We start from the raw sequence: 12,030 nt of genomic DNA on the forward strand, positions 1-12,030 counted from the left end.
TCTTTTAAAATTCGTTTTACTTTGTCCGAAGTTTGAACTTGATTAAAAGGAAATATTGTAAAGTCAATATCGTATCCTTTCGCACAGACATCTAGATGTTCACTCAGTGGGATCCATCGGGTTTCAGGACACTTTATTTTTTGTTTGTGGACACGAACCCGGGCTCTTAAATTTTCGGATTGACCAATATACTAATCATTACAGCCTGTGGCATGTTATGACATATATTATGTTGTTGGAAGAGCAGTCAAAATTCTGTTTTACATAGAATTCTCCGTGTCTCGTGAAAGTTACAGAGTGTCCTTCAACAATATGTCGACACGTTCCACAGTTACTTCTGTTACATCTGGACACAGTAGGATTTGATACATTCTGTTTCTTTAAAATAAATTTGGCTTTTGTTAGTATTTTTTAAGATTCTGATTTTATCTTTTGCTATTTATTATTTTTCTAGATTTCAGCATTGATTTCAGTTTTTCATCTTGTTCTAAGATAGACATATTTGTATTTATGTTCTGGTATACATTTGGGTTCAACGGATTATAAGTAGATACAAAAGCAATACTTTTTCCTCATTGGTTTGTTTCATCGTTCCTGTTTATTTATCAATGACGCTAACCTGTATTCTTAATCATTACTGTACATCCTTATCACTACCGCATTGTACATTGACTTGTCAGCCCATTAATTATTGCATAAGACATTTATAACCTTCATTGGTAATCCCCCTTGGCCGTGTCTGCCATCACACCAACTGGTCAAGGAAGTGCCCCTTTCTGTTTATAGTATATGTTAATGATATTGCCGTTGAACTAGATTGTGCTGCACGCTTGATACATCAATGGGATTTTCATCTATCAATCACAGGCTTATGCAAGAGACACTCAATAAGAACCTACAATATTTATCGTGCCGGGCAAAACGTTGGCTTGTGACATACAATCCCAACAAAACAGAAGCTATACTTTTCAGTCTTAAGAATAATAATACAATTCTAAATTTAGAATTTTAAACTCAGTGTGTACGTTTGGATAAATCTCATAAACATCTTCTGATTGTAAATGGAACACACATATTGATAACATTGTAAAAACAACGTCCTTGATGGTTTCATCAATGAGAAAATTAAAGTTCATGTTAAACAGAGACACTCTAAATAGGATTTGTATATTGTATTCATAAGACCACATCTTGAATATGCTTGTGAATTGTGGGAGGGTTGTTCGGTAGACTTAACCGATAAAATTGAAAAAGTTCAGTTTGAGGCCGCCAGGATAGTTACTGGTTTACTATATAGTGATGGTGATCTATATAGGATCGGTCTCATAGAGAACCCCGAATGTAATTGTAAATTTCCCTTTGAAAATTCTCAACATTATTTTATGGAATGTTCTTTGTATTCTGTTATCAGACAGGAAATGTTTCAAAATATTAGCAGAATTTGTAACATTAAAGCACCAACTAACCTAGACGTACTATTAAATGGCATTGCAGATCTTCCGTATAGTGACAATATTCAAATTTCTAAAGAAGTTCAAAAATATATATCAAATTCCAAAAGGTTCAGTGATTGGATATAATGTGTATGATCTAAATAATTCATGTATTCATTGTATTGTATATATCATTTTGTATATATCTTTCTATCCCTGTACATTTAGTTTGTTTCACTTTTGTATGTAAGCACTGTAAATAGGAGAGGGTTTCACTAAGTTGGCATAACTTGTACCCAATCCATTCTCTTGAATAAATATGTGCTATTGTTTTTCTGTCTGTCCATTGATGAGTCGTCGCCTGTCCATTGTTGTCAAACACTGTATATATACTTAGTATGCTCACATCTAGATTGTGAAGGAGTACGAGTCCAGTATTCTGACTGTCTGTAGGGACGACCACAAGCAGGAGAATGCGGCTCGTAGGAAACGCCCTGGGGTTGAGCAGGTACTCACCTCATTTATGTCTTGTGCATTTGTTTGTCATGTAACTAAAGAAGTTTGAACTCAACGTATTCCTTCGTCTTGTCAACGTATTGTGCGTACACTTCCTCTTAAACATCATCAATCCTCCAGTGAACCACCATATAACACGCGTTGACACTATCATAGAAGTGTAACATCTTCTAAATTGCTGTATGAAAAATGTTACTATAAACTTTGAACCATTTAAACTCGAACGTCAATAAGCAAATAGTTTCAGAACTTGAAAGCTTCACCATCTGTTTGAGAAATCAGAAAGTGGCGGTTGAGTGATGTTAGTTTCACCAGACTCATTCGAATCTGAGGAATGGAATCAACCGGCTCCACCTTCACGACTCCTTGCACTGGTGGACAAGGCGTTGACACAGACAAGATTTATAGAGAATTTCTCAGGTTTTTATTCAGGAAGATGATTGCATCTGCTGTGCTTGAATCAAGTGATGCCCGCTGTTTGGTGATCGTGACACCGGCTGTAGAGAAAGCTCTGTGGGATGGGGCACTTTTACCCAGTATGCAAAGATGTTCCTAAGCCAATGCTGCAATTCGTGGAAATAAGTTGGCATATTCCCGCCACCAACCAAAGGTTAACTATTTTAGCGTTGACGACACAGACAGCTTGTTATATACACACAGATAATCATTATACTCAGCTCTGGCATCTTTGTGAAGGTTCTCGTCATCATCGATTTCGATGTTGCTATCCAAGAGAAATGACCATTTTCAAATTCAAAATTTGAATTTTGTTGTTGTTGGGGTGTTTTTGCTGGCAAATCTGGCTCTTGTTCCTCCTTCACAGGAAAACCAGGGCGTTCTTCTGTAGGATCAGGTGTATTGCCGCGCTCGACCAACTCAATAATATGGTTTTCGTTGTCATTTATTTATCATCTGTCAGGAACTGCAGAATTTTGTAACAAGGGTCCAGGGCCGTTGCAATCATTAGAGGGTTTGGGTAAGGAGTTAGGGTCTCTTCTAAAATTCGTGTTTGAAGAGATGCCCTTCGAGACCCTTTGCGAAGGATGTCATCATGTCTGCAATGATATTCGTGTCCAAGTCTGACACTTTCAGGTGCAAGGGACTTCTGTGGCGGATACTAGTGGCTTCAGTGTCACCACAAGGTTCTCCAGCAAACTCAAGTTTGTATCTTTTAGATTCCATCCCTTGTGTTTCTTTCATGCAGCACAGCTTTGATGTCTAACATGAAATAGGCAGAATTCCAACTAGTCACCACGTCGGTAATAACATTTGTTGAAAGTTTACCAAGTTTTCCTTGATGTTCTCTTAGTTGATGAGTTGCCGGAGTTGACATTCCCAAAAACATTACCACTGTCCAGCATATTTTCAATAGAATGAAGTTTCAAACCATCATTGACTGCTAGTTGAAAAAGTGTGGGCGAACCATCTCACACGAGGATGCCCTGGTGTCTTTTACGCCAGAGACATGTTGCTCGGATTTCCAGTAGTTAGGCCGACTACTTTAGCCATTCCAAATTCAGGACAGAATATAAAATCCGTCCTATATTCTCGCCGGTATGGCGTTCTTCTGCTCTTCATGTGGCCAGCACACACGACCCAAGTACCCAATTGTTAGGAAAGTGAGCCTAACTGTAATATAGCCTTGTGCTGCTATGCTTGTCCCCATGTCTGTGGTGAGTGCAACATACGAAATAGATTGAAGTTTGTTTCTTTACCTCGGAGCTTTGATAAAAGTCTTGTGCAAGTACATGTAATTGGGGAGAGTGGTTGAACATGGGACTTTGGGACTAACTCGGCACAGAATGCACGAAAAGCGTGCACAATGTTTGGTAGTCAAAGGTCTCGAGCATTGTTTACTGTGACACCCTTTCGTTCCACTTTCTATCTACATTTTTTTATTCCAAAGTTGTCAATTGTCCCAAGAGAGACCTGCTTTTCGGAGACAGTTTGACAACGTAACCCAATTAAAGTGATCTCCCCTTTTTTAAGTGGACCCGAGTCCAGCTAAACCCGACTCGTGTTCGAGGACTTGAGTATCCCTGTAAGCCCCTAATATTCAGCGTGTTCTTTCGTCATTTGAAAATGACTGCAATATCCAGACATTGTCAATTTACTTCCAAATGCGCTGGGTATATTGCCTCGTTTTGGTTAATAAATGTAGTTTTATCTTTTCCGTTTGCCCTGGTTCAAGCGACACTCACCTCACCGTGGGTGGGATAAATTTATGTATCCTCTGATAGAAGATATGTGATAATTTCGTTCATGTAAATTCTCCGTGAAATTGTGTGCTCAAATATGCATTACATACATATGATTACAAGTAATAGTTCAAAAATGTCTTTCACGCTTAAAACAAAAATTGTATATAGCGTTCATCGATTTTAAAAAATCTTTCGGTTCTGTTGATCGTTCTAAATTGTGGTATTGTCTGCTAAAGACCGGATTACGTGGGGAAATGTATTCCGTTTTAAAGTCTATGTATTCTAATATAAAATCATGTGAGCGTGTCCACCCGGATTAAGACAAGGGTGTATTTTAAGCCCAAAGTTATTTTCATTTTTCATTAATGAATTGTATTATGATATTGCTAATAATGGAAAACACGGTATTCAGATATTCCCAGATATGACTGAAATGCTAATTCTACTTTTTGCCAATGATGTCATCTTTAATTTCAGACTCTATTGTAGGATTACAAAATCAACTTAATATTTTGGGACGTTACACAAACGAATGGAAGTTATCGGTTAATTACGACAAAACAAACTTTCAGAAGGGATGGGTTGTTATCCGTAAATGAAAAGTGGGTACTAAATGGGATTCATCTTTAGATTCATAGTCATTATAAATATCTTGGTCTCTTTTTTTACCTATACAACTATGAACTTTTCTAAAAGCATAGAAGAAGTAGTATCAAGAGCAAAGAAAGCCTTATTCAACGTTATGTCTGTTTCATATAAAATTGGAATTACCTCACCTAAAATATTTTTTAAACTCTTTGATTCGCAAATACAACCAATAATGTTATATGAATCTGATATTGGGGTTACCAAACATATGATTGTTTACAAAACTTCACCTTTAGCGTGTAAAATATATTTATCCGTTGGATTATCTACACCAAAACTGTATGATTTACAGCGAATGTGGAAGACACCCATTATATATAAATTCTCAGATTAGATGCTTGAAATATTGGATAAAACCTATTCGTAAGCATAAAAATAGAATTCCAAAGCTGGCTTAAAATATGCTTTTACACTTAGAAAACATCGATAAAATAACATGGGCGTCCCATGTAAAAAACATTTTGTTCTGTCATGGTTTGGGTTTTATTTGGATGAACCAAACCATTGGAAATATTTATCTCTTTTTATATAATTTAAAATTCAAAGCTTTTATTATGTTCTATCAGGATTGACATTCTACCCTTCATGACTGCTCAAGGTATGATCGTTACAGGACATTAAAAAAGTTCACTTCAGCCTGAAAATATTTGTTTATTTTAAATTGTAGAGATTTAATTTTTTTTTTAACAAATATAGACTTGGTTTCTTAGATTTAATGATAACCGAAAGCAGGAAAATGTCCATAAATAAGAACAGAACTTGTCCGTTATGTAAATCCGCAGTTGAGAATGAAATTCAATTTATGCTAGTTTGTCCATCCTACTCTTTTCTCAGTAGCAAGTACATTCCACACCCGTTTTTGTTAAAACCACCTGCTTTAGATTTTACATCATTATTGTCTTCTCAAAATAATAACGATATTCTTAATCTGTCTCTATTTATCAAACACAGTATGAGATTAAGAACTGAACTGTTAAACAATTTTGTTCTCTCCATTATGTGTTTTGTATATTATTTGTATATTATGTTTTATCTACAAATGTATATTTGTGTGGGGGGTCTTAAATAGAATAAACTCTTTTGACGTTAACTTGACTACCCCGAACCCTATAGACTGAAGGCATAATGTGCAATGCCTAATGATGGGGTTACCAAACATAAGATTGTTTAAAAATAATTCATTCATTCATTGGGTTGTCAGTCCAGATTTGAAGAGGTCATCATACGACGATGTCGTATTGGCCACACAAGATATACACATGAATATTTGCTTAAAGGTGAAGATCCTCCGTTTTGTATCAAGCGGTCAAGCACGTCCTGCTTGACTGTGTTGAATATTCCATCACAAGGGATAACTATTTCAAATCACGAACTATGAAGGATCTTTTTAATAATGTCAGTTCTCATTAGATTTGTTAAGTGATTTGCAAATAGATTTATATTTTATTTTTGGAAGTTTAAATTAGTAACTGAGATTGTTAGTGGCGGTACCCTCAAAGGGGGTTGAAGTAGCGTAAACCTATTGTCCTCCTGAGTGGGTACGTAAATCCCAAAACATTTCAAGTCAATTTAAGTGTACCAGGTTTTTAATCGTAGTATTTTTGTGTTTTTAATGTATGGCTAAATCTCAGCATCAACGCCAATGGCTGAAGGGATGGTGTAAATCCAACTAGGGTCTATGCAGGTAGCAAAAGCAATGCATTTCCCTGGTTGGTGATCTACCTTCAGTTGTTGGCGATTTATAGCCCATTTTATACTGTATTGTCCTAATTTAAAATCCAATTTTAAAAAGAGATGCTATTTTTATTTCTTGAAACTGAGATATTATAGTCAGTTAACTGTCCTTCGATGACCTTTTTTACATGTATTTATGGTGAATTCTAAAGTTGTTTTAGTCACGATATGGCTGAAATATTGCCGATGTGGCTTTAAATTTTAACTCATTCACTCACTCTTGGTTTATTAAAGGAAATAAAATTATTTGATAAATTTTGAATAACTTTGTTATATGATTAGTGTGATGTTATCACCAACTAAAATTACTGATGGCGGTGTCACTCTGGGGGTTAAAGTATAGTCCCCTTGACAGTCGCACGTAAGTACACATTAAGTAAAGTACATAGCATAGACTGGTGTTTTAATTGCTCAATTGTACTTAAGTTTTTATTATTGATTTACCTTGCATACAACCACTGGTGGCCAAAGCGATGGCCTGGGAATCATGTCGGAAGCATAAGTAAGTCCCTTTGATCCCCAGGAAGGTGGTATTACATTGGTCGCTAGTGGTCTATAGCCAGGTTGTAATTAATACTAAATAATAGTCATACAAAGTAATATTTTTAATGAAGAATTGGTTTGATACTGAACATACTATTGTACTGTCCTTTGTAGAATTTTTTTAAAATATTATTCAACTTGTTCTCATCGCTATATGGCCTCAATATTGCCGATGCAAAGTAAAAATCATTCTTTATAATCAGGCATTGCCAATACAGGTGACGGGAAATTACGTGTTATGCAGACAACATGCGAGTATGAACATAACTGGCTTCTTGAAGGTATCAAGCGGGAACTTCGGGAAGATGTTCAAATATCTTCCTGAAATTCATTCAAGGGATTGACAGCTTACGATTGTTCATAACAGTTCTCAGTGAGTATGGTTTACGCCGCTCTCATCAATATTATCACAGCGGGGACACCAGAAATGGGCTTCACACATTGTACCCATGTGGGAATCGAACCCAAATCTTCGGCGTGACAAGCGAGCACTTTAACCACCATGCTACCCCTCCACCTCCTAACAGTTCTCAACTAACAGAATGTGGATTCGCTGCAGCTCCAAGTCCATAAGCGATGATTCAACATTTGTGAACCATACCGTCCCCATGTTTTGTTGAAGATATAACTTGTGGCCAGTTAAGCCGAGGTTTATGTCTTTTTCAAGCATTGTTTTGCAAACATACAAATATGGTCTCGTGAAATGATAAAAGATTTATCTGATAAAATTATATTTTCACATTTCAAGTTATTTCTTTGAAAGGGCGATGTCGGTTTTACTTCACAGCTTGTACATTTGTTGAGTTGGCCAGTCACGGTCCTCATACTACTTGTTTCGTTCACTGTGAGGTGATGAGTTGTCAGCATCTGTTACACGTGGTTAGTTCTCGTCTATTATCGCTGCGACCAGACATATGATGATGAACGGGACAATCCACATGACGATCAGGAAGGCCAGTGCTTCATTATATATCTGGCCCTCGCAGAAACACCCAGCCACTGCATATGCGCCTGCATAAACACATCAAGGATTAAACAATAAATGCTTCACGGATTCAACAATAAATGCATCACGAATGAAAGAATAAACGCATCACTGATTAACCCAAATGCATCACGATTTAAACAAGGCAGGCATTTGAAATATGTAAAATCGCTAGAATATACGATGCAAGATTTTCTGTTTTAATGTTTAGATTAAACCTCGTGAGTTTTACACCGCTTTTAGCAGTATCATGGCGGGGGACACTCTAATCTGGATTCACACTTTGTACCCATGTGGGGAATCGAACCCGTGTGACGGGTTAACGGTTATACTTCGAGGCTACCCTGTTGATGATCCTGTTTCGTTTCTGTAGCTTTTCTTTTTTTTATATTTCCCACTTCTTGGAATTACAGTAATGGCTGCCCAGTCTTGTCACTTTTTGCCAACACACCTGTACCCCCAACACCATGAAGAAATCCAACTACAGAGGCGTCATATAACTAATGAGTAAGTGAGTTTAGTTTTACGCCAAACTCAGCAATATTCAAGCTGTGTCATCGAATTCTAATTGCATAGATCGATGCTCATGCTGTTGATCACTGGACTATCTGGTTTTAGGCTCGCTTGTTTATAGATCCCATATAGCTGGGATATTGCTGAGTGCGACGTTAATAAACCAACCAACCAATCAAAACCAACCCATTTCTGGTGTCTCCCGCCGTGATATTCCTGGAATATTGCCTCGTGAAACCTCTCTCTCCCTCACTCAGCCACCCACTCACTTACTCACACACACACCCACTCACACACTCACTCACACAACCTTCCACTCACACTCACCCACCCACTCACTCACTCACCCACCCACTCACTCATCACCCACCAACACATTCTCTCACCTTCAAAACAGAACCCGATATAGAAATATGCCATCAATCCGTGACAGCGCTGTTGGGTTTTGTCAGAGCATACGCAAATTCCACAGACGTTCAAACATGAGACGAACAGGACCAGCACTGAGTACAGGCCATGCGCTGCCAGGTAGAGTTCAATCATGAAGTGACAAGTAACTTTGGGATCAAGAAGTGCTTTGATACCTGCAAAGGAAACAGCAGTTCCAAGTAGTGTAATGTTAGTGGTTGCTCCCAGTTACAACCAGATGTTTTAGACAGATAGGACGGACCTGATCGAACTTTGACCTTCAAATGTAAATGAAGAATTCTTGGGTTCTTGAGGCAATCAGATTACAGCTTTCTAAAATGATTCGGCTTCACTTTATTAATTGTGAATCATATGTAATTCGTCATATAGGTGTGGGTCCATCTCCTGCAGAATGTGACTGTTAAATGTCCACTAGACACGGCAGGCTGATGTGGGACTTCACTAACCGCAGCATACATGTATAGTAGTGGCATGTTCACACGGCCAAATAGTGTTGGAACTACTTGTAACCAAACCATATGGCGGCAGAACGTCTCTTACCAACGTCAGATAGTGGTTCATCTTTCAATAAACAATGAAAATCCACACAGGACATACAAGGCTTATGGCAGCCGAAATTTACTGATATATATTCGATTCCGAGATACAGAATTCATATATTGTTGGAATTCTTTGCTCAGTTCGACTTTGAAACCTTGATGTTGATTGACTGATAAGTAAAATTATATTCTCCCGACACGACCTCAGTACATCTCCAGGCAGTCAAGTAGTGTATTGAAGTAAGAGAACCGATTTTGATACATGTGGTATTGTTCTTCCCAGTAAGGCTATTCTAATATGATGTATGCGATGGTTAGTGGGTCTAGGCAGTGGAAGTTCAACCAACACAGTTGGTGGTTCTCCAAGGTGTAGTTAGAGGAGGTTTTACTTCACTATGACTGGTATACTGCAATCGAATATTGTTGAATTTTCAAATTAGAAAATTGTTATGAATTCCTCCTTTCAACTTGTATTCATAGAGCTTACCAATGACTGCCATAGCTATCGGTATCGAGGACACAACCATGAAGATCACTACCACGACAAATTTTCCTGTTAAAATGCAAAAATATAGATTAACATCATGACTTTGTAATATTTGTCTGTATTTCTATCCACAAGGTCTGTTGAAGCCACCATAACTGAATATGTTACAAGCATGAAATATACACTTTTTTAACGTTGCTCAAATACGCATCCTTTCCAAAATTTAGTCTGTAAAGTGTAAATATAGCCACTTACCTCAGGCAACTGTTCTAAACTAGATTTTGCAAAATATTCCATAATGTTTAAAGGTACAGTTTACACACGAACTTATGTGATGTAATTCGTAACGTTGAAAACAATATTGTCATGACTTCAATAAATGATAAAAATTCTTATCAAAACATTACACCAAAACGCGGCTGTTCACATGCACGATATTTGCACATGCTATTATATGTGTGTGTGTTTAGACTCACTTAAAACACTATATGTTTTTTCTCTCTCTTGTACATGATCCCAGTAAGGTAACACCTTGATGCAATAAAAGCGTTTAAAGTTTGAAACCATTTGTATCTCCATTTTATTTTTCATCATTCTTGAACACAAATGAGTTACCGAATACATTTGTGTATATTCATGTTCATATATTTCCACATTCACAGAAATTTAGGATCGGAAATTCTTGATAAATGAAACATAACAGACATGTATTTTACTGCAGATAAGAAAGCCATGAAAAATATCCTAAAGATCTTTTCACAATAAAAGAAGTATACTCACTCTTTGAAAAGCAGCCGGTCTTTTCCTACCCCTGTATATCCAACTGCAACATAGCCGCACATATATATCCTAATGTATTATGTGTCAGATTTAATCAGCCAGTCACTTGATCACAAATGAGACTCCTGTTATGTACCTCACTTTAAAATCTTATGCTATGTATTCGTTTTACCAGGAAAGTGTTACAAGAGTAAATGGCAACATCCGCAGACTCCTATAGATTTCTCTGTGCATTTTGAGGTTTAACTTATGCCTAAAGTATGTTTCTTCCAAGACATATTACCAAGCTACATGCTGATAGCTATGTCTGTTCTCGAGAAACCAAGTTAAGAGAAACTGCGTGCAATTAAACAATGACATACGAGCAAAGATTAAGTACCTGCATAAAAAGGGCATGATCCAAAGGCAGAACTATGTAAATGATGCCAAAAGGCAAGTCCATATCCTAGCTCGTGAAAATCAGTTGATTTTGTTAAAATAAGGTTAAATAACTAGTTTCAGAGTACATAATTGAGTGTTACTGCAATGTAAACTTAAAAATAGATTGTACAACTCATGAGAACAAATGATTATTGTTGCGGTGTGTGGTCCTGTGCGCAGAGCTCAGGTCACAAATCAGTTGAAATTAAGCGGAGAGTCCTTGGATGGGTGACTATGTTTGTCAGCTTGACTCCTGAGAGTTTCTAAAACTTCAGTCCTGCCCCACAACGAAGCACATGTGATACATGTGGTCTCACCTTAGGCTAGGATGTTTGTTCAAAAATTGCCTCTGTTCACCCAGCAGAAAATAGGTACCCGGTTGCATAAAGTCATGTGACTATAACTTTCTAGCGCCTAGGAGGCAACTTGGGTTATCCGGGGTAATAGTAATCAGATTATAGCGTCCAGTGAGAAACTAGTCAGATGGATACTAGGCGCTATATAAATGAATTTTGATTATATATTATATTATTATGAATCACATTTCAAAATAGTAGAATCGTACATAATTTTTAGATTTGTATGACTAATGACATCAGAAGACATAAACATTGATTTGTGATCCCCTATGAAATAGCAGCTCAGACCAGAAGGAAACGAGATTTCAGATGTTGAGCTTTGTTTGTTAAAGAACCCATAACAATGGTCTTGCAAATGTTAAATGTGAGCCTCAACTAGCATTTGTTTGTTGGTTGGTTGTTAAACGCCGCACTATGCAATCTTCCAGCTGTTATGAGGTCGG

General features: G+C 37.2%; 1 protein-coding gene across 1 annotated transcript; it reads right to left on the reverse strand.

The window, feature by feature from the left end:
• Positions 1 to 7,776: 7,776 nt before the first annotated feature.
• On the reverse strand, positions 7,777 to 10,825 carry LOC124258201. Its single transcript, XM_046692264.1, has 4 exons — positions 10,809 to 10,825; positions 10,029 to 10,094; positions 8,960 to 9,157; positions 7,777 to 8,086 (listed from the first exon to the last, which is right to left on the reverse strand). The coding sequence occupies exons 2-4, from the start codon at positions 10,066 to 10,068 to the stop codon at positions 7,956 to 7,958; spliced, it is 369 nt and encodes a 122-aa protein (XP_046548220.1). The 5' UTR covers positions 10,069 to 10,094; positions 10,809 to 10,825; the 3' UTR covers positions 7,777 to 7,955.
• Between the last annotated feature and the right edge of the window lie 1,205 nt (positions 10,826 to 12,030).

Source organism: Haliotis rubra, unplaced genomic scaffold (assembly GCF_003918875.1).
Source record: "Haliotis rubra isolate DU_JTF1 unplaced genomic scaffold, ASM391887v1 Scf686, whole genome shotgun sequence".
Classification (NCBI taxonomy): Eukaryota; Metazoa; Mollusca; class Gastropoda; order Lepetellida; family Haliotidae; genus Haliotis; species Haliotis rubra.